Genomic DNA, 23536 nt, shown 5'->3' on the forward strand with positions numbered 1-23536 from the left:
GCAGCAGTAAAATAACAATAGTGAGACTATATACAGGGGGGTACCGGTATAGAGTCAATGTGCGGGGGCACCGGTTAGGTAAGGTAATATGTACATGTAGGTAGAGTTATTAAAGGTACCATGTATAGATGGTAACAACAGAGAGTAGCACCTGTGTAAAAGAGGGGAAGAGAGGGGCAATGCAAATAGTCTTGGTAGCCATTTGATTAGATGTTCAGGAGTCTTATGGCTTGGGGGTAGAAGCTGTTTAGAAGTCTCTGGGTCCTAGACTTGGCGCTCCGGTACCGCTTGCCATGCGGTATCAGATAGAACAGTCTATGACTGGGTGGCTGGAGTCTTTGACCATGTTTAGGGCCTTCCTCTGACACCGCCTGGTATGGAGGTCCTGGATGGCAGGCAGCTTGGCCCCGGTGATGTACTGGGCCGTTCGCACTACCCTCTGTAGTGCCTTGCGGTCAGAGGCCAAGCAGTCGCCATACCAGGCAGTGATGCAACCAGTCAGGAGGCTCTCGATGTTGCAACTGTAGAACATTTTGACGATCTGACGACCCATGCCAAATCTTTTCAGTCTCCTGAGGGGGAATAGGTTTTGTCGTGCTCTCTTCACGACTGTCATGGTGTGCTTGGGCCATGTTAGTTTGTTGGTGATGTGGACACCAAGGAAGTTGAAGCTCTCAACCTGCTCCACTGCAGCCTCGTCGATGAGAATGGGGGTGTGCTCGGTCCTCTTTTTCCTGTAGTCCACAATCATCTCCTTCGTCTTGATCACGTTGAGGGAGAGGTTGTTGTCCTGACACCACACGGCCAAGTCTTTGACCTCCTCCCTAAAGGCTGTCTCGTCGTTGTCGGTGATCATCGGCAAACTTAATGATGGTGTTGGAGTCGTGCCTGGCCGTGCAGTCATGAGTGAACAGGGAGTACAGGAGGGGACTGAGCACGCACCCCTGAGGGTCCCCTGTGTTGATGAGCAGCATGGCGGATGTGTTGTTTCCTACCCTTACCACCTGGGGGCGGCCCGTCAGGAATTGCCAGGATCCAGTTGCAGAGGGAGGTGTTTAGTGTCCTTAGCTTATTGATGAGCTTTGAGGACACTATGGTGTTGAACGCTGAGCTGTAGTCAATGAATAGCATTCTCACACAGGTGTTCCTTTAGTCCAGGTGGGAAAGGGCAGTGTGGAGTGCAATAGAGATTGCATCATCTGTGGATCTGTTGGGGCAGTATGCAAATTAGGGTGGGTCTAGAGTTTCTGGGATAATGGTGTTGATGTGATCCATGACCAGCCTTTCAAAGCACTTCATGGCTACAGACGTGAGTGCTACGGTTTGGTAGTCATTTAGGCAGGTTACCTTAGTGTTCTTGGGCACAGGCACTATGGTGGTCAGCTTAAAACATGTTGGTATTACAGACTCAGACAGCGAGAGGTTGAAAATGTCAGTGAAGACACTTYCTAGTTGGTCAGCACATGCTCGCAGTACACGTCCTGTTAATCCGTCTGGCCCTGCGGCCTTGTGAATGTTGACCTGTTTAAAAGTCTTACTCACATCGGCTGCGGAGAGCGTGATTACACAGTCTTCCGGTACAGCTGGTGCTCTCATGCATTTTTCAGTGTTATTTGCCTTGAAGCGAGCATAGAAGCTAAACACCTTCTTCGCCCACTTTGAGGATAACACAGTGCCAGCGACGTGGCTCGTTCTCAAGGACTGTGGGCTCTCGTTCTCCATGGCCGACGTGAGTAAGACATTTATGTGTGTTAACCCTTGCAAGGCTGCCGACCCAGAGGGCATCCCTAGCTGCGTCCTCAGAGCATGCGCAGACCAGCTGTCTGTAGTGTTAACGGACATATTATTTACATTTTTATTTATTTCACCTTTATTTAACCAGGTATTCAATATTCAATCTCTCCCTATCCCAGTCTGCTGTCCTCACTTGCTTCAATATGTCTAATATTGTTCTTGTACCCAAGAAAGCAAAGGTAACTGAACTAAATGACTATCACCCCGAAGCAGTCATTTCTGTCATCATGAAGTGCTTTGAGAGGCTAGTTAAGGATCATATCACCTCTACCTCACCTGACACCCTAGACCCACTTCAATTTGCTTACTGCCCCAATAGATCCACAGACGATGCAATCGCCATCACACTACACACTGCCCTATCCCATCTGGACAAGAGGAATACCTATGTAACAATGCTGTTCATTGACAGTAGCTGACACTTGTATTTTCAATTTGTATTTATTATGGATCCCCATTAGCTGCTGCCAAGGCATGGGGTCCTGAACTTCCTGACGGGCCGCACCCAGGTGTTGAAGGTAGGAAACAACACCTCCACTTCGCTGATCCTCAACACAGGGGCCCCACAAGGGTGCGTGCTCAGTCCCCTCCTGTACTTCCTGTTCACCCATGACTGCGTGGCCACGCATGCCTCCAACTCAATCATCAAGTTTACAGATTTACATTTACATTTAAGCCATTTAGCAGACGCTCTTATCCAGAGCGACACAACAGTAGTAGGCCTGATTACCAACAATGACAAGACAGCCTCAGGAGGTGCGGGCCTTGGCGTAGTGGTGCCAGGAAAATAACCTCTCCATCAACGTCAACAAAACAAAGAAGCTGATCGTGGACTTCAGGAAACAGCAGGGGGAGCATGCCCCTATCCACCGCAGTGGAGAAGATGGAAAGCTTCAAGTTCCTCGGCGTACACGTCACTGACAATCTGAAATGGTCAACCCACGCAGACAGTGTGGTGAAGAAGGCGCAACAGTGCTTCTGCAACCTCAGGAGGCTAAAGAAATGTGGCTTGGCCCCTAAGACCCTCACAAACTTTTACAGATGCACAATTGAGAGCATCCTGTCGGGCTATATAACCGCCTGGTACGGCAACTGCAACATCAGGAACATAATGGCAGAATCTGCAAAGGCCAGCAGCAGGAGGAGGAGGTTCGGAACAGGTTTTCTTCTTCTGGTTAGGCTACCTTGATCTCTGGCTCCCTCTTGAGTCATTTGTGTGTCTAAATTATTTAATCACAGTATGCTTATAGCATCAGACAACCTCAGTAGACGACAGTTGATTTCATTAAAACACATAGGGTGTGTCTATATATGGAAAAATACATGACAAAAGTGCCCCCTTAAACTTATAAATATATAATGTAATTTGGAACGTGTGAAAAACTATTGTTGATATTGTGAACATACTGTACTTTCATGATAGGCTATATTGTTGTATGGGTGAAATGAAAAGTATTTTGTCATCTCTGCTTTGCCACGTTGAATAAAACATATTTTTTATAGCCTAACTATTGTCTTTCTTTTTACAGTTCAAACACATTTAGCATAGATAATGTAATTGTTGTAGTAGTCTTAAGCAAACCATCTTCAGTATCACAGTGGCACCTCCAATTGCCACTAAGACCTTCTGGGAGAAAAGTATCTGGCATTGAACTTTGGTAGTAGTAGTAGTTGTATGTTTTAAGCTAAGGATCCCATCCTCTATTCCTTCCAGACATGTCACCACTTAGATTACAAAGTTTGCATTAAACAAGTTCATGTCAGCACAAGGCATGTACAAAATCTAGTAGAATAYTTAGCCTCATACATTGTCTACTGGTATTGTTTCTAAATTAAGAACATATAGCTGAACAATGTAAAGAATTTTTAGCTATTCTCTGACTCAGATGCACAATGTCAAGGGATGCATTGCAAATGCCGATAAGTCTAATGCCATCATACTGTGMGCCAGTGGTTCCCAACTCTGGTCCCCCAACATTACAGTTTTATTGTAGCCCCGGACAAAAACACATGATTCAACTTGTCAACTAATCATCAGGCCTTCAAAGAGTTGAATCAGATCAGTATATTTGTCCGGAGCTACAACAAAAATGTGTGGTGTGTTGGGTACTCAAGGACTGTAGTTGGGAACCACTGCTGTAGGCCTATGGCTGCATTGGTGTTGCATGCCATTATCAGCTGCAAAATGGGTTCACATGGCTGATATCCTGAAAAAATGTAGACAATCAAATAAAACTAATTGGAGAGCTTATGACTGAACAAAATGGCTATTACTACTAAAGCATAATTTCAGGTGAACAAAACAAATGCAATACCAGAGGTGGCCAACATCACTCCACTGATCTACTGGGGGAGCAGACTTCCATTCCAGCCCAGCAATAGCACACTTGATTATTAACTAATTAGGTTTGATACATTGAATCAGGTGTGTTAGTGCAGGGCTGGAACAGAAGTTGTAATACGTTTATACATCTAACAGACTGACTCAGGTCTTTCAACATGGTGCCTGGTGCGGTTGCTAGGTGATTTGTGACAACTGCAAACCCTCTATAATAATAATCTGAAACCATAATGGCTATAATGATGTAATAATGCTCTGACATCATAATGCCCTTAATGGTGTAATAATTCTCTGTAATAACAATAAACGTTATGTTAGCTAGCCAGAAAACATTGCAAATGTAGCAAAATGTAGCAAAAAGGGTTGGTTTAAAATACTACATGTAAAATACTACATGTAAGTAGTATTATAGTAAGCTACAAATGTAAAACAAATATGAGTAGCAAAGCTTTTCCCAATTATGGAAATGTACCTTGGTACTAGCCACCATTGATCTTCAAAATTTAATTTGGGTTGCGCAATGACGGAAATYGAACTGGATGTCGAGTTTGAAACAAGAAGCGTGTCGAGTAAGGTTGGAGAAGATGAATGGAAAACAGTCGAAGACTGGAACAAAATAGAAATTGTCTAAAATTGAAGAATATGATAAGTGTAATGCAGACAAGTATTAGTTTTCCGGCTGGGATGTGTTTTTTGGATAAGGATGAATATCTGGGAGATCGGTATGACGTCTTGGTGCTTTCAAGACAACTCTGGGGAAAAAATTGGTCAAATCATGATGCCAGTGATCCTCAGGTTGTAATGTCGGAGCTCCAGAAAGACGTCTGAGTTTCTGACTTGGAATTCCCAGGTGGATGATCGTTCAAAAACAATTTCCCAGTCGGAGCTTGTTTTTTCCCCAGAGTGGGCTGCATGGGCTGCGTCTCAATCCACCGCATCTGCCGATGTCGGCCTTCCGCTTRAGCAGTGGAAGGGGTCTTCACTAGTTATCACGCCCACCAAGTCATAATTATGGCTTACCCCCCCACCGCCTCCCTCCCATTCATACAATTGATTGTCTTAAAATCTGATTAAAAACCTAGACCTAACCTTAACCACACTGCTAACCTTATGCCTAACCTTAAATTAAGACCAAAAAGCTAAATTATTGTGTTCATTAATTTTTACAATATAGACAATTTTGCCTGAGGCCTCCAAATCACAAAGTCCGACCCTGGTCTCGAGGAAGGTGAAACAGGTGCTGAGAAATGTGGAGTCAATTCAAGCGACTAGGAGCGGGATTGTTCTTATTAATTGTATTTCTGAGGAAGAGAGTGCATTGGGAATCTCAACTTTGGAGCAGGGCGCCTGATAGGGGAGTCATGTCGATGGAAGTTGAGTTTAAATTCCTAAGGAAAAGAATCACAGGTGTGGTTAGTACCCATCACCTGACCAGAATGGAAAAAGGGAAGAACGTCCGTTGGTTCTTTTTTTTTATACAAAGAACACCTCCCTATGCATTTAAAGATATATAAGGTACCACAGGAAGGGTATATAAGGTAAAACAGGAGGGGTATATAAGGTACTACAGGAGGGGTATATAAGGTACTACAGGAGGGGTATATAAGGTACACAGGAAAGGGGTATATAAGGTAAAACAGGAGGGGTATAATAAGGGTAAAACAGGAGGGGTATATAAGGTACTACAGGAGGGGTAATATAAGTAAAAAAGGAGGGCTATATGACGTACCACAAGAGGGGTTTTATATAAGGTAAAACAGGAGGGGGATATGAAGTACCACAGGAGGGGTATATAAGGTCAGGAAGTATTATCAGTACCAGGATGGGGTACATATAAGGTAACAGGAGGGTTATAAGGTAAACAGGAGGGTATAAGGTTACATGGAGGGATTTATAAGTACAAGGAGGGTTATAAGTAGCACAAGGAGATTGGTGGCATCTTAATTGGAAGGACGGGCTTTGTGGTAATGGCTGGAGCGGAATTGGTGGAAGGGTACCAAATACACATTAACACATGGTTTCCATTCCATCCATTATTATGAGCCGTCCTCTCCTCAGCAGACTCCGCTGTAAGGTACGGATCATGTCCCCAAAATGCTACAATTAAAAAGTGTAAAAAATTGTGGCCATGTTGTGTGCAGACGAAAGATGTATCACTGAAGATTGGAGTGAAGAAGGTCAGTGCTGCAATTGTGGAGTAAAGGATCATGATCCAGAGTTCTTGAAATGCTGTAAGGGTGAAGGAAGTCAGGTGGTGAAAGTCAGGACGTTCTATCGGACTCCTATATGGAGGCAAAAGGATGATGTGCCACCTCTCAGGCTCCTTCGAGGTTTTTTGTTTTTATTTTTGCGATCTTTTTGTTTCATCCCGCACAGTAGGTGGCGGCAATTCACCTTTTGGGGTGTAGTCTGCCAATAAAGCTTGAGAAGAAAATAATATAATAATAAGATGGAAAAGAAGAAGATGATGATGATTTCATTTGGCATCAGCTGTAGCATAGATATGAGAGAAAAGCTTATCTGGTGTAGACATGACAAACTAACACCCACTGATAACCTTATTTTTGCGATCTTTTTGTTTTCATCCCGCACAGTATGTTGCGGTAATTCACCTTGTGGGGTGTAGTCTGCCAATAAACCTTGAAGGAGAAGAAGAAGAACATGAAGAAGAAGAAGATAAAGATGATGATGATTTCCTTTGGCCTCAGCTGTAGCAGAGATATTAGAGAAATGTATCTCTGGCTGTAGGACGGTCAAACCTAACCCTAACCACACTGCTAACCTTATGCCTAAACCTAACCATGAATTAAGACCAAAAAGCTTCTTTTTTTTTACGATTTAACCTATTTTGACTTTGTGGCTGTAGTAACTAGAGACAACCATGTAGGACCCAGCTGTAGGTCACACTTCCTGGTCCCCACAGAGCTGGCCAATAACATTGGGATTACACAAATGAAAGCCAATGAGCATTCATAGAACCTCAGAATGACTTGACAGGCAGTTACCTTCTCTAGTCAGATCACTCAAAACACGCCAAAGAAGGATGGCCTTGTTTGGGATTCTTACAGCTAGAGGAGCAGGCTAGCTAGCTAGCTAACGTTAGCAAAGTAAAGTCCTAGATACTACCTGATAAAATACGGTTTAGCTGCTCTAAATTGAAGTCGAAGGTAAGACACCAATAAACATCTTTAGCTAGCAGAGTGAATGTTTACCATTTATAATTTCAAATTCCAATGACAAGGTGATTATTTTAGTTGCAGCTAGCTAACGTTAACTAAATTGGCGTTGGCATTAACGTTAACTAGCTAGCTGCATCTAAAGTAATATCCTAGCTAACAAATAGGAACATTCTGATTCATTGTTGCAGTTTATCTCATTTCTAATTTGGGTGGACAGTTTACCAACACCTTGGATTTGGTATACCTTCAAACTTAATTGCATTGCTCTTTCTAGCTGTAATTTAATTCATTATTGAGCTTGCTATTAGTAGTTCATAAAAACTTTTTTCCATGGTAGAAAAAGTACTAAATTGTCATACTTGAGTAAAAGTAAAGCTACCTTAATAGAATATGACTCAAGTGAAAGTCTCCTAGTAAAATACTACTTGAGTAAAAATCTCCAAATATTTGGCTTTAAATATACTTAAGTACCAAAAGTAAATGGAATTGCTAAAATGTATTAAGTATCAAAAGTATAAATCATTTCAAATTCCTTATATTAAACAATCCAGACGGCACAATTTTATAATTTTTTATTTATTTACGGATAGCCAGGGGCACACTCCAACACTCAGACATTTACAAATTAAGCATTTGCGTTTAGTGAGTGCGCCAGATCAGAGGCAGTAGGGATGACAAGGGATGTTCTCTTTTATAAGTGTTAATTGGACCATTTTCCTGTAAACATGTTGTGAGTACTTATGTGTGCGAGGGAAAATGTATGGATTAAAAAGTACATTATTTTCTTTAGGAATGTAGTAAAGTAAAAGTTGGCAGAAATATAAATAGTAAAGTCACGTACAGATACCCCCAAAAACGYCTTAAGTAGTACTTTAAAGTATTTTTACTTAAGCACTTTACACCACTGACTATGTTGTTGATGATGCTTGTCTCAACAGACCACAGTATGAAGATGTTTGACGATTTTGAGAGTCATAAGGCCCGGTCCAGCAGAGATCTGTGGTCAGAGATCTGTGGTCAGAGATCTGTGGTCAGAGATCTGTGGTCAGAGATCTGTGGTCAGAGATCTGCTGGAGCCTGCCTGATGTGCAGGTGCAGGAGAAAGATCAAGGCCGAGGAGAGGATAATGCTGCTCTGTTCAAAGATTAATTCCAACCTTCACATGTTGGCAATGACCTGCAATCTAATGGCACGTCTATGAGTTTCTCCTCTCACAGCGTCTGGGAACCTATGGAAGACTCGGATGTCTACATTGCTAGTTTAGGTAAAGTCAATCAAAATATCGACCTTCTGTCATGACTCACCCTTATCTATGGCTATTAGTAGTGGCGGTCATTCAATTTTGTCAGCCCATTATTGTCATGCAAAAGACCTTGGGTGGCGGTAGGGGCAGGGGGGAAATACATGTCATCCATATGCACTCATGTTGGGTAGGCTACTCCGGTAATTTCGCTGCGGCAAATGTAATGTTCTGCCTAAACTCTGTATGCAATGGGTTCTCCCTGTTCCTGCAGCTATCCCGTGTTAAATTTGTGAAATCTATTGGGGAACATCGATAGTAACATGTTTTCACAACGAAACAAAGTATTTAATTTAACTGTTGACAGCCCCTCTCTTTGTGCGCATGATAAAGGAATGAAGGAGAGAGGGGAGGAGATGGAAACGCACAGTGGTGAGATATTCTGTAGCTAAAGGTAATGTCTATTAATTATGGGGCGGCAGGTACCCTAGTGGTTAGAGCGTTGGGACAGTAACCGAAAGGTTGCTAGATCGAGTCCCCGAGCTGACAAGGTACAAATCTGTCATTCTGCCCCTGAACAAAGCAGTTAACCCACTGTTCCTAGAATTTGTTTTTAACGTACTTGCCTAGTTAAGTAAAGGCTAAATAAATAAATTAACATTTAACAAAAACCCTATTAATAGGCTATGCAAAATCAAAAACAAATGCACTATAATTGTAGGCTAAATCTGAATTTGTTTATTTTAGGCTAGACAAATGATTTACCAAAGATCTTAAATCAGTATTTTGTTAAATGTTTTTCTGCCATGTGTAATTATGCGGTTGGCTATGTATTGTATAACGGCACAATCATTATTTTAATTGAGCTTTTGGGGGGGGGGCTTGGGCTCATATATAGGCCTGTGCTTATGCATTAGCTCTAATATGCATATGGACGTTTTGAACGAATCATCACCTTAGAAAGCGCTGACCAATTTGTTGTTAGGCTTTGAAACAACATCCACAAGTACCATGTTTTCCACTAATGTCAGAGTGGTTAGCAGGACAATAGAGTCCTGAGTAACCAGGCCATTAGCGACCTGATGATCGTTAGCGAGTTGGGTAGGCTACTACTAATGCATGTCCAGAATGCATAAAACGAGATTACCGTGACTCAACTGTCATGTAGAATTTTACAGGCAGCCGTGGCGATAATAGAGTCACCGTTAACAGCGCTAGTCGTGACTCATGACTGCAGGTGTGGCGGTAATATAGTCACCGTAACAGCCATCAACCCTGGTCCTTGGTAGTATGGAACAAAAGCCTGTATACCCAACAGCTACCTAGGACCAGTGTTGGTGACCATCACTGCTTTACTGTAGTTAAGAGGGCCAGTCTTCTTTCCATTCTTGATGTTGGATTGATTCGGTACCGGTACCCCCTGTATATAGCCTCCTTATTGTTATTTTATTGTGTTACTTTCTTTTCTTTTTTTCTTTTTTTTTTACTTTAGTTTGTTTGGTAAATATTTTCTTATCTCTTGAACTGCATTGTTGGTTAAGGGCTCTGAAGTAAGCATTTCACGGTATTCGGCGCATGTGACAAATAATTTGATTTGATAGGTGTAAGCTGTAGTTCATGCAGAACATTTTATGTCCAGAAAGATAATGAATTGGGAAAGTATCCCAACACAGGTTTTACTGTTAATCCTGGTCTCCCCTGGCAACACACTGCAAAGTCAAATTTTTGACTTGGCTATTTGGAATGATTGTGAGAAAGCCAGAAATCAAGGTCCCATATTACTTAGCATACTATTGAAGTTCATTTTAAATCCTGTCTTTCAGAGAACCGTCTCAAGAGAATAGAGGGCCAGTGTACTGAGGTGACGTCCAGGGAGATGCTGCGCTCCCTATCTCAGACCAAAACAGAATGCTGGGATAGATTCTTGCACGACGCTCAGAGCTCGGAACTCTTTCAGGAGGACGAGCTAGATCAGAGGTGAGCATCATTTGTTCTACAGGCAGAAAGGTAAGTCTATAAACTCACTATCACTGAGCAGCGTTGAAGGTTGAGCTAGTAAAGTTTCTTACAGGTCCACTGATTGTTCTGTTATCAACCTTGCCTCTGTGTAATGATAGGATGTGTGATAACTTCCCTTCACAGTACCCTGGAGCATCTAAAGCGTTGGCTGGTACCTGAGAACGTGGCCATCAGCGCTGAGGAGCTGGAGTGTCTCCTCCTACCGTCACTGAGCCGAGAGCAGACCTCTACGGACCAATCACAGAGCGGACCAGAGGCAGCCACTCAGAACCCTGACGAGGACAAGAGTCCCATACCTGAGAAATAGCTACCTGTTCACTGCAGACATTTTTATACGTTATCATGTGTTATTCCTGGACAGAATCATGATTGGATTTCCTGTACTGTCATTTTTAGGTTATGTGTATTTGTCTTTATTATTGAGGAGAAAGAATTCGGTGACATATCGTTGCAAATATTGGAACGGTCCATTGTTTGTTATGTTACTCCTATCAAATGTTGTTGATTTTATGATATGTTTCAAATAAAAAGCAGTTAATTGTTGGGGTAATATCCCGAAACCACACCGGTTGCATTTTTGTTAGGCTACTGCACTATGTTGGTCTATAATGTTGTAACGAGCTTTGGCACTGCTTTTAAGATACCAGTCTACCAGTCCAATCAAGAGTATTAATAGCTTAGATGAAATCATTATAAATGTAGCTACTACATGTTCATTACCATGTATGATAAATATACTACGTTCATTATAATTTATGGTAAATATACTACGTTCATTATAATTTATGGTAAATATACTACGTTCAGTATTACCATGTATGATAAATATACTACGTRCATGACCATGCATGGTAAATATACTACGTCCATTATTACCATGTATGGTAAATATACTACGTTCATGAGCATGTATGGTAAATATACTACGTTCATGACCATGTATGGTAAATATACTACGTTCATGACCATGTATGGTAAATATACTACGTTCATTAGTACCATGTATGGTAAATATACTACGTTCATTAGATAGCCTTTTCTCGATTCTGTGGTGGTGTGCGATGGCCGTTCTTTCAGTTGGTGGAGCGATTTTGTCTGGGTTGATTCCGATAACGAACGAGAGTCCGGCATGCTAACTAGTTATGCGGCCCCGAGCGGTCGGTGGTCCGAACTTCTTAGAGGGACAAGTGCGTTCAGCACCACAGCGAGATGAGCAATAACAGGGTCTGGTGATGGCCTTCAAGATGTCCCGGGGGCTGCAGCGCGCGCCACACTGAAGCGGATCAGCGTGTGTCTTACCCTTATTTTTTTTTTGTTATTTTTTTTTTTTTTTTTTTTTTTTTTTTTTCGCCGAGAGGCGTGGGTAACCGATGAACCCCACTCGTGATAGGGAATTGGGGATGTGCAATTATTTCCATGAAACGAGGAAATTTCCCAGTAAGCGCGGGTCATAAGCTCGCTTGATTAAATGTCCCTGCCCTTTGTACACACCCCGTCGCTTAACTACCGATTGGATGGTTTAGTGAGGTCCTCGGATCGGCCCTGCCGAGGTCGGTCACGCCCTGGGTGGAAGCGCCGACGAAGACGTATCAAACTTGACTATCTAGAGGAAGTAAAAGTCGTAACAAGGTTTTCCGTAGGTGACAACCTGCCGGAAGGATCATTAAACGGGTTGCCAGCCGCCGGCATGGGCTGTTGCTCCGAACAAGTCTGCTGTGGGTGGGTAGGGTAAATGGGGCTCACGCCCCCGCCGTCGCTCATCTCTCGCGCGGGTGTCCCTAGGTCTTACCCGGTTCCCCGCTATTCTTCCTTTTGCCTAGGGTTGCAACAACCGACCGGCTCCATCCCTTTTCCCCGTTAGCCACGGCCACAATGGCGCACCTATTGCAGGTGAGTCCGGTTCCGCCTACCGAAGGGGACTGGGGGTGTCCGGTGAACCGGGAAACTTTTTTCCGAAAGTAAACCCATTTATAAGCGGCTTGAGTATCGCCCAGTATCCTCGCTCGGCACCGGGAACCCAGTCAAACCGCTCTGCGCCCGGCGCAGGCGGGGGTTTAAATGTCTCCCCAGCCTCACGGCGCTTCGGCGACGGGCGGCGGCGGGTGAGCACCCGGAGGCCTCCCAACAACAACCAACACTTGTCCTTGAACTATTGGCTCCTCAACTCTGGCGAAGTGCGGGCGGGGAAAGGAGGGCAACCTCCCCAACTCCGTCCTAAGCAACAGCCTCTGTGTACAAAAAAAAGAGTACAACTCTTAGCGGTGGATCACTTCGGCTCGTGCGTCGATGAAGAACGCAGCTAGCTGCGAAGAACTAATGTGAATTGCAGGACACATTTGATATCGACACTATCGAACGCACCTTGCGGCTTCCAGGTTCCTCCTGGGGCTATGCCTGTCTTGAGGGTCGCTTTGCATCAATCGGAACCTCCGGGTTTCCGCGGCTTGGGGCAGTCGCAGGCCGCCACCGTGCGGCCCTTCGTCCCCACTAAGTGCAGACCAGGCGGCTCGGTGGGAATTGTTGAGGATGGGCCTCGGCTCTACTTCCTTCCCCGCGCGCCCATCCTTTCCCTTCCCGTTCGCGGGAGGCGCCCAACGGTTCCCCGCATGGTCGGGCGCGGCTGCCGGTGGACTCTGTCTCTCCAGCTGCCCCGCGTTACGCATTGGTGGTTCTCGGGGTAGCGCTCGGGGTTAGGTTTGGGTCGCGAGCTTCCCGACCGCCGCCCTGAACCGAATGAGAAGGTGAGCCCGGGCACCGGCCACACAACAAAATTCACTTTGACTACGACCTCAGATCAGACGAGACAACCCGCTGAATTTAAGCATATACTAAGCGAGGAAAATAAACTAACCAGGATTCCCTCAGTAGGCGCGAGCGAAGAGGGAAGAGCCCATCGCTGAATCTGTCCGACCGGCGGGCACGGGACAGTGTAAGCGTATAGAAAGACGCTTTGTCCCGTGTCCGATGCGGGTGGCCCTAGTCCTTCTGCATCGAGGCTCACCGTGGAACGGTGTGGAGGCCGGTAACGGCCACGTCGGCCGGGTCCCGGTCTTCTCGGAGTCGGGTTGCCCTTGGGAATGCAGCCCAAAGCGGGTGTGTAAACTCCAGTCTAAGGCTAATACCTGTGCCTAATGAATTGAGGCAAAGGCCGAGCAAAATAACTTGAGCCGCTGGGGAACTCTTTAATCGGAAGACCACTGTTTGCGTAGTTTTGTCGAGACGAGGAACGTTGCTGCGTTCCTGTGTGGAGAAGAGATAAGCTATGTTGAAGGAAAGAGGTACATCCAGCTATCCTTGAAAGATGCAGTAAGATTTGTCAGAGAGGTGCGCTGAAGAGGTAACACGTTTGGACTTAAGAGATAAGAATACGGTGCTGGATGCCAGGGTCCGCCGCCACGCCTGAGCCGGGAATCCAATACTTCCGCGGTGGAAGTGTCGAGCGGGGTGCAGGTTTTGCTTTAAGAAATCCGCGGTGCATCCGAGTCGCTAGGTGGGCTATAGGAGATCTGTCAAACCTGTGGGACTCACTCTAACTACGCAGAACATAGTCACGCGAAAAGCTTGCGACTGCTGAATGCCCCCGTCCGCTGCAGAAAGGTGCTCTAGACCAATTTCACGTCACTCGTTCGATAGCGTTGCGAGGGGTTGAATAGTAAGTCAGACTCGCCATGCGCTAAGTTTTCCGTTTTTTTTGTGCTATAGGTGGTCCTCTGGTTCTTTGTGAGTGCGACTCTAGAGGAGACGAAATAATGTGTGGCATCTTCAAAGTGCTTAGCCGGTCTATGTTGTGTAAAAGTGCAACAGTATCAAGACGCTCTTACCACCAAAGAAGAGACTGTTCACTTTGCTTCCGCTCACAGGTTTCGTGCAGGCGCTCATACTACGAGGGGACAAAGCGGAGGTGAAACTATTTAGTTACTCTCGCAACGTCATCGTCTCCACTATATGCTATAGCAAGTCTATCTGCAGCGTGGGCGCGGTGTCCACTGTTCAGGGGCCACACGCTACGCAGCTTCCCCAATGCTACAGTTCAGAGAGTTAGCGATGCTTAAGTTGTGCCACACTCCGAGTGTTATCGGACTGTTCCTCCAGATTGCGAGGCCCCATCATACTCATTTGTATGATCGGTGGCGTGATCGACCTAACGATGACAAGTAGTGGCAGAGGGTGAATTCTGTCGCCCCATTCACGTACACTTTATCGTGCGCTCTGCCTCCGTTACGCAAGAGAGACCAAGGAAGGCGTATGTGCCCGAGTGATTGTTGGCAACACGCATTCACGTTCCGACCCGTCTTGAATAAGACGGACCTAAAAGGAAGATGTTTACTACTTGGCCAGCCTCAGCGGTAGAAACTTTGAACAGTTGGCGCTGAAACGTCAGTGGTAGGGTTATCTGCTCAAACCCTACACACCTGAAACTGTGTCAGCTCATCGCAAAGCTCGAGCGAGGCCCTAGCACGCGTAGTCGAAGAATGAGTTAGGTGAGACATCACTCCGCCCTTCGGGGCGCGCGCGCCTTGTCCACACATCGTGTTTATTAACAGATGTTACTACTTGCTCCAGCTCTGTCATTGCTGCTGGGAGGTGGAGCGTGAGCGCAGGAATAGCAGAATAGGATCAAGGGCTAAATGATTGGATGAATTGATATTGACGCTGGGCAGATGCGCGCGCGACGAAGAGGTAAACATACTCGAGTGGGATGGAATACCGTAGCGTCCTGACGTTGCGACATATATAACGAGGTGAGATGCTCGTTACTTATCAAGCTACGACTAGGTGATATCATGCAGTATGGAGAGACAGTAATGGAGAGTACTGAATCGTACCATCTAAGAGTAAAGTACAAATAATGAATGTACCTTACGAGAGAGGTTATCCAGCTAATCAGTAACAAGTAAGTGAGCTACGCTGCTACAGATACAGGGGGTACAGGTGGTTGCATAGTGTGATTCCTGAGATGTAGACACGAGGCGCCGAAACCCGGTTAGGTAAGGTAATTAGAGTATTAAGAGGTCTTGGGCGTACCGGTAGAAAGCGTTCCTACTATCTATATGTGCTTCAACAAATATGTTTATAATGGGTAAGAAGCCCGGCTCGATGGGCGTGAGCCTGGGACGTAGAGAGTGAGAATCAGCGCATGGCTGGACTAGATAGAGGGGACCACGTATGATTGGGGGCAATAATGGCACGAACATATAGGGGCTGCTGCAGATGGTTGATAGAAATTCAGCAGAACGCGGCCGAGTGAAGATCGATGGCTTCGCGGGAGGTAGAAGTGTTTTTAGGAAGTCTTGGGTCCTAGACCTTGGTCGGTCCCCGGTACCCGACGCTCAGCTTGGCATGCGGTAATCCAGAATAGAACAGTCCTATGATGAGGTGGTTGGAGTCTTTTGACCAAGTACCGGCTAGAAATTAAGAGTGGCTCGGTCCTCTGACCCACGAGTATAGACACCAGACGGTGGCCATGAAGTCGGAATCGCCGCTAGGAGGTAATAGGGATGTGCCTGGAATCGAGACAAGGCACCGTGCCGAATCAACTAGCCCTCGAAAAATGGATCTGGCCCCGCGCTGGTGGTAGCGTCGGGCCGCTCCATACCCGGGGGCCGGTCGCCGATCCCGCACTACGGCAAATGAGAGCTCGAGGGCTATCCGCACTGTAGTCGAGTGAGTAGCGGGTCAGGGCGCCAGGGCCGTGAGAAGCCAGGCACTGGGACCAGCCTAGGCAGATACGCGGGCCCCGGGTGGAAGCCGCCGCGGGTGCAGATCTCCGGTGGTAAAGGTGAGCAAATATTCAAACGCGAGAGCTTTGAACCAGGCTCGCATGAGAGTGAAGCAAAGATAGCGCGCAGGTGAGCGTCGAATGTGTGGAACCACAGCACCGTTTTGAAGAGGTCATGATGCGGTTTGACGATCCTGATCGATACAAGCAGTATGGGGCGAACGCCGTTCGAAGGGAGGGGGCGATGGCCTCCGGTCGCCCCCGGCCCAAATCTTTTTTCAAAAGTCTCTGGGGGGGAGAATATCGAGAGGTTTGAGTGCGGCTCTCCGTTCAATGCACGATGTCCATCCGGGAGTGTCCCTCGGGGAGCTCGATGGTCGTAGGAGATTTGTTGGTGATCGCCGCGGTAGGAGGTCAAGTAGAGATACGGAAGTTGAAGCGGCTACTCAACTGACTTCATCCTCCGCAGCCTCGTCGAGAAGAAGACATGTGGGGGTATGGTCGCATTCGGGGTCGCTGGCATGTTTTTCTCTCTCGTTAGTTTTCTTTTGCCAAAGGGCACCGCGATCTCCGCTTCGTGTGCAATGAAGGGTCTCGCACGTTGAGGGGAGGTTGTTTGTCCTCACACCGAGACGGCCAAGTCTTTTTGACCTCGCTAGGGGCCCCAAGAAATCCTAGGGGCTAGAGATGCTCACGTGCGCTGGTGTTTCCGTCGGCGGGCGTGTAATCGGATCTGACGAAAACTCAATCTCGCACTGGGGTGTCTCCGGAGTTGAGATAACTCCCTGGCGTGGGAGAGGGTGCGTAAGATATCCATGGCCAGGTGGAAAGGGGAGTAAGGAGGGGACTGACGCCCGCTAGCCCACATACTGAGCGCGTACCCCTGTGTTGAATGCGCGGTCTCACAAAAGCGTGAACGGATGTGCTCCTTGCTTGGTCATTGCTGTACGCAACCTGTAACTTGATAACGCGTGTAAGGGGGGTCCGGGCCAACGCCCGTCAAATCGAAGTTAGCCTCAACGTGAAATCTCTAGTGTGACTAAGGGAGTGGAGCGTCGCTATAGGGCTAGGGGTGTTCGTTCCAGGGTCATCTGGGGGATGCGAAGCGTCGGTCTTGGGAAGCGTCAACTGAGCCGTCTGCTGAGAGGCTCTGAAGGAGCAGTCCTGTTGTCATACGCGTCAACGGACAGTCAACTCGCATTCTCACCAGGGTAGCTCCTGTAGTCCAAACCGTGGGAAAGGGCAGTGTTGGAGTGATTTTGTACGAGATGGTCAGGATCATCTCTGATTCACATGGGGCTCGGTGTCATTTGGCGGGTCACGTATCGGCAAATTAGGAGGGGCGCTGTCTTATGGAATGTGGTGGGTGAAATTATTATGTGTGTGTTGGTGGTGTCCTGCGGTCGAAGGTCCTACCAAATGGCGGGACACCCGAGCGCACGCTTGGTCGAAAATGCTGAGAGTTTTCGACTGGGGTGGGCTACCAAGGCACGTGGGAACGGTAGATACCTGTGTGTTGGGACTGCGGTCGATCCGTAGCCGCTTTCTCAGCGTTAGCCGGATACGTCGTTCTCTTCCAGGTGACCAAGGAACTCTTATAGTACGCGTCCGCGATCTCTGGTAGCACGGTGCTAACATTGGTATGGTAATAGCTTCAAAGCGTTACACAGTGGGACGGTAATTAGAGAAGTAGTTCAGATAGGAAATCAAAATACTCTAGTTGGTCAGCGCCGACATCCGCCTCTCAGAGAGAGCTTAATAACACACGCACGAGTAACCAAGTGATAGTAAGCGGCAAGATCTATTTTGGGATTAATTTAGAGCTCCCCCGTCTGGCCTGGCGGCTTTGTGAAACTGTGCATCTGTTTAAAAAAGTCTGTACTCACATCGGCTGCCGGAAGAAGCGTCGATATACCAGTCTTATTCCGGTACCAGCTGGTGTCTCATGCTTTTTCCAAAAGTGTTTTTGCCTTGAAGCGAGCATAGAAGGTAAACACACTTCCTCTCCGCCACTTTGAGATAACACAGTGCAGGACGTGGTGTTCTCAAGGACTGTGGGGCTCTCGTTCTCACCATGGGCCGAGTGAGTAAGACATTTAATGTGTGTCTACCCTTGCAAGCTGCCGACGCAGAGGGCATCCCTAGCTGCGTCTCTTCAGAGCATTGCGCAGACCACAGATCGCTCCTGGGTCTTGTAGTGTTAACGGACATATTAATTTACTTTTATTTTATTTCCCTTTAGTTTAACCAGGCTTTCAATATTCATTCTTTCCCATATCCCCCAGTCTGCTGTCCTCACTTGCTTCAATATGTCTACCATTCATTGTTCTTTGGTAGACCCAAGAAGGCAAAGGTAACTGAACTAAATTTGACTATAAACCTCCGAAGCAGTCATTTCTGTCATATGAAAGTGCTTTAGAGGCTAGTTACACGATATAATCGACCTCTAACCTCACATGACACCCTTAGACCCACTTCAATTTTGCTTATGCCAATAGATCCACAGAACGATGGCAACTGCATCACACTACACACTGCCCCTATCCACTGGCCAAGAGGAATACTATGTAACAATGCTGTTCTCATTGACAGTAGCTTGACCTTGTATCTCTTCAATTTGTATTTATTATGGATCCATTAGAGGCTCCTGCCCAAGGCATGCGCGCGTCCTGAGACTTCCTGACGGGCCGCACCCAGGAGTTTGAAGGTAGGAAAACACACTCCACCTTGCTGTATTCCTCAAACAAGGGGCCCCACGAGGGTGCGTGCTCAGTCCCTCCTGCTACTTCCTGTTCACGCATGACTGGCGTGGCCCGCATCTCCGCGCCTCCAACTCATCATCCTAGAAGTTTACAGATTTACATTTAAGTGTCCACTTAGCAGACCGGCTCTTTATCCAGAGCCGACACAAGTAGCTTAAGGCGATTACCAACAATAGAGAAGAAGCCTGCCGGAGGTGCGGGCCTTGGCGTAGTGGTGCCAGGAAATAACCTCTCGTCCATAACGTCAACGAAAACAAGAAGCTGATCGTGAGGACTTCAGGAACGCAGGCGGGCATAGGCCCTATTCCATCCGCAGAGTGGGAGAAGATGGGACACTTCAGTTCCTCGCAGCTACACGTCACTGACAATCTTGAAATCGTCAAGCACCACGCAGACAGTGGTGAGTGAGAAGGCGCAACAGTGCTTCTGCAACACCTCAGGAGGCTTAAAACGAGAATGTGGCTCTGGCCCCTAAGACCCTCGACATCCTCAAACTTTAACAGAGCACAATTGAGAGCATCCTGTGGATCCCATGGCCTATATAACCTCCTGGTACGTCAACTGCAACATCAGGCAACATAATTGGGCAGATTGCAAGGCCAGCAGCAGAGGAGGAGGCTTCGGAAACGGTTTGTTTTTTCTTCTTCTGTTAGGACTACTCTCGATCTTCTGGCTCCCTCTTGAGTCATTTGGTGTGTGCTATAATTATTATCAAGTATGCTTTATAGCACAGACAACTCAAGTAGACTCGACAGTTGATCTTTCATTAAAAACATAGGGTGTGTCTATATAATGGAAAGAAATAACATACAAAGCTCGCGCCTTAAATTATGAAATATATAATGTATTTGGACGTGTGAAAAACTATTGTTGATAATTGTGAACATGACTGTAATCTTCATATAGGATCCTTAATACTTGTTGTCGATGGGTGAAATGAAAAGTATTTTGTATCTCTGCTGTTGCACGTTGAATACATATTTTTTATAGCCTAGACTATTGTCACTTTCTTTTTACAGTTAAACACATTTGCATAGAAATGTAATCGTTGTAGTGAGTCTTAAGCCAAACCAATCTTCATGTATCACAGTGGCACCCCTCTCATTGCCACTTACACGGCACCTTCATGGGAGAAATATTGCTGGGCATTGAAGCTTTGGGTAGTAGTTCAGTAGTTGTATGTTGTAAGCTAAGGATCCTCATCTTCTACTTCCTTCCTAGACATGTCCCACCCTTAGATACAAAGTTTGCATTAACCAAGTTCAATGTCAGCACAAGGCATGTACAAAATCTAGTAAATTCAAATGCCTTCATACATTGGTCTCTGCGTATTGGTTTCTAAAATTAAGAACAGTAATAGCTGAACAAATGTAAACGAATTTTTAGCTATATCTCTGTCAGATTGCACTTCAAGAATGATTGCACATGCGATAAGTCTAATGCCCATCATACTCGTGTGCAGTGGGTTCCCAATACTCTGGTCCGGGCCTCGCCAATCACTTACAGTTTTATTGTAGCCCGGAACAAAAAACACATTGATTCAACCTTGGGAACTAAAGCATCAGGCCCTCAAAGAGTTGAATCAGATCAAAGCTATCAGTTTGTCCGGAACGCTCACAACAAAAAGTGTGGTGTGTTGGGTACTTGCCAAGGACGTGTTGGGAACCACTGCTGTATGCGCCCTATGGCCTTGCATGTGGTGTCGCATGCCATTATCAGCTGCAAAATGGGTCACATGGCTGATATCCTGAAAAAAATGTAGAACAATCAAATAAAACAAGTTGGAGAGCTTATGACCTGAACAAAATGGCTATTAACTATAAAGCATAATTTCAAGGTGACAAAAAAATGCAATACAAGCGAGGTGGCAACTCACTCCACTGATCTACTGGGGGAGCACGAACTTTCATTCCAGCCCAGCAATAGCACACCTTGATATTAACTAATTTAGGTTTGATACATTGTAATTCAGGTGTGGTTAGTGCAGGGCTGGAACAGAAAGTTTGTAATTAACGGTACATCTAACAGACGACTCAGGTTTTTCAACATGGTGCTGGTGGCGGTTGCCTAGTGATTTGTGACAAACTGCCACCCTCTATATATAACTGAAACCATAAATCGGCTATAATGATGTATGCATGCTCTGACATCATAATGCCCTTAAATGGTGTAATATTTCTGTAAATAGAATAAACGTTATGTTAGCTAGCAGAAAACATTGCAAATGTAGCAAAATGGTAGCAAAAAGGGTTGGTTTAAAAATACTACATGTAAAATACTACATGTAAGTAGTATAATAGGTAAGGCTACAAATGTAAACAGAATATGAGTAGGTCAAGCTTTTCCAATTCATGGAATGTACCTTGGTATTGAGCCCACCATTGATCGTCAAAATTTAATTTGGTGCGCAATGACGGAAATGGAAACTGGATTGTCGAGTTTGAACAAGAAGCGTGTCGAGTAAGGTTGGAGAAGATTGAATGGGAAAAACATCGAAGATAGGCACAAATAGAAATTGTCTAAAATTGAAGAATATGATAAGTGTAATAGCAGACAGTTTAGTTTTCCGGCTTGGGATGTGTTTTTTTGGCTAGGATGAATATCTGGGAGAATCGGTATGGAATCTTGGTGCTTTCAAGAAACTCTGGGAAAAAATTGGTCAAATCATGATGCCAGTGATAGCTCAGGTTGTAAATGTCGGGAGCCTCCAGAAAGACGTCTGAGTTTCTGGATTTGGAATTCCCAGTGGATGATCGTTCAACAACAATTTCCCCAAGTTCGGAGCTTGTTTTTTCCCCAGAGTGGGCTGCATGGGTGCGTCTCAATCCACCGCATCTGGGACGATGTCGGCCTTCCGCTTTAGCAGTGGAAGGGGTCTTCACTAGTTTCACGCCCCCAAGTCATAATTATGGCTACCCCCACGCCTCCCTCCCATTCATACATTGACTTGTCTTAAAATCTGATTAAAACCTAGAACCTAACCTTAAACCACACTGCTAACCTTATGCTACACCTTAAATTAAGACAAAAAAGCTAAATTTATTGTTTTCATTATTTTTTACAATAGTAGACACAATTTTTGCCTGAGGCCTCCAAAATCAGCAAAAGGTCCGACCCTGGTCTCTCTAGAGGAAGGTGAAACAGGACTGAGAAATGGTGAGGTCAATTCAAAGGCGACTAGGAGCGGGATTGTTCTTATTAATTGTATTTCTGAGGAAGCGAGTGCATTGGGATGCAATTTGGAGGCAGGCGCGCGAATAGGGGAGTCATGTCGATTGATGTTGTAGTTTAGATTCCTAGGTAAAAGTAAAAGGTGTGGAGTGTAGTACCCTCGAAACTGGCCAGAAGGAGAAAGGGAAGAACCGTTCGTTGGTTCTTTTTTTTTAATCAAAGAACATCCCTAAGATTAAAGATATGATAAGGTACACCAGGAGAGGTATATTAAGGTAAAAACGGATGGGGTATATAAGGGTACGTTATGGTACAACGGAGGGGTATAAATGGACTATCAGGAACGGAAGGTAATATAAGGTACAAGCGAAAGGGTATTAGTAAAAGGGTAAATAGACAGGAAGGGGTTATATACGGTACTACAGGGGGGGTAATAATAGGTAAAAGGAGTGAGTATATGAGTACCAAGAGGGGTTTTAGTATAAGAGTAAATCGGTAGGGGATATGAAGTGACCACAGGAGGGGTATATATAGCAGGAGTATTATCAACCAGCGATGAGGTATACTAAGGAACAGGAGGGTATATAAGGTAAAACAGGAGGGGTATATGAGGTCTACAGGAGGGATTTTATAAGGTACACAGGAAGGGAATTTGATAAGGTACCACAGGAGATTGGTGGCATCTTAATTGGGAAGGACGGGCTTTGGTGGTAATGGCTGAGCGGAATTGGTGGAAGGGTACCAAATACACATTATACACATGGTTTCCAATGTCCATCACATTATTATGAGCGTCCTTACCTCAGCAGACTCCGCTGTAAGGTACGGATCGATCCCCAGAAATGCTACAATGTAAAAAAAGTGTAAAAATTGTGGCCATGTTGTGTGCAGACGAAAGATGTATCACTGAAGATGGAGTGAAGAAGGTCAGTGCTGCAATTGTGGAGTAAAGGATCATGATCCAGAGTTCTTGAAATGCTGTAAGGGTGAAGGAAGTCAGGTGGTGAAAGTCAGGACGTTCTATCGGACTCCTATATGGAGGCAAAAGGATGATGTGCCACCTCTCAGGCTCCTTCGAGGTTTTTTGTTTTTATTTTTGCGATCTTTTTGTTTCATCCCGCACAGTAGGTGGCGGCAATTCCCTTTTGGGGTGTAGTCTGCCAATAAAGCTTGAGAGAGAAAATAATATAATAATAAGATGGAAAAGAAGAAGATGATGATGATTTTCATTTGGCATCAGCTGTAGCATAGATATGAGAGAAAAGCTTATCTGGCTGTAGACCAGACAAACCTAACACACTGATAACCTTA

At 45.5% G+C, this 23536-nt stretch overlaps 1 protein-coding gene and 1 non-coding gene across 2 annotated transcripts; both read left to right on the forward strand.

Moving 5' to 3' along the window:
• The first annotated feature begins 7315 nt into the window (after positions 1-7315).
• Positions 7316-11138, forward strand: ccdc32 (coiled-coil domain containing 32). Its single transcript, XM_070445265.1, is given in 4 exon segments — positions 7316-8344; positions 8407-8578; positions 10378-10531; positions 10697-11138. Coding segments are annotated over 4 exon segments (630 nt in total). The 5' UTR covers positions 7316-8224; the 3' UTR covers positions 10881-11138.
• Positions 11139-12823: 1685 nt separating this feature from the next.
• Positions 12824-12982, forward strand: LOC111969056 (5.8S ribosomal RNA). The gene has a single exon (XR_011480453.1). It is a non-coding gene; the product is annotated as a 5.8S ribosomal RNA (ribosomal RNA).
• Positions 12983-23536: the final 10554 nt, after the last annotated feature.

Source organism: Salvelinus sp. IW2-2015, linkage group LG9, assembly GCF_002910315.2.
Source record: "Salvelinus sp. IW2-2015 linkage group LG9, ASM291031v2, whole genome shotgun sequence".
NCBI classification, from domain to species: Eukaryota; Metazoa; Chordata; class Actinopteri; order Salmoniformes; family Salmonidae; genus Salvelinus; species Salvelinus sp. IW2-2015.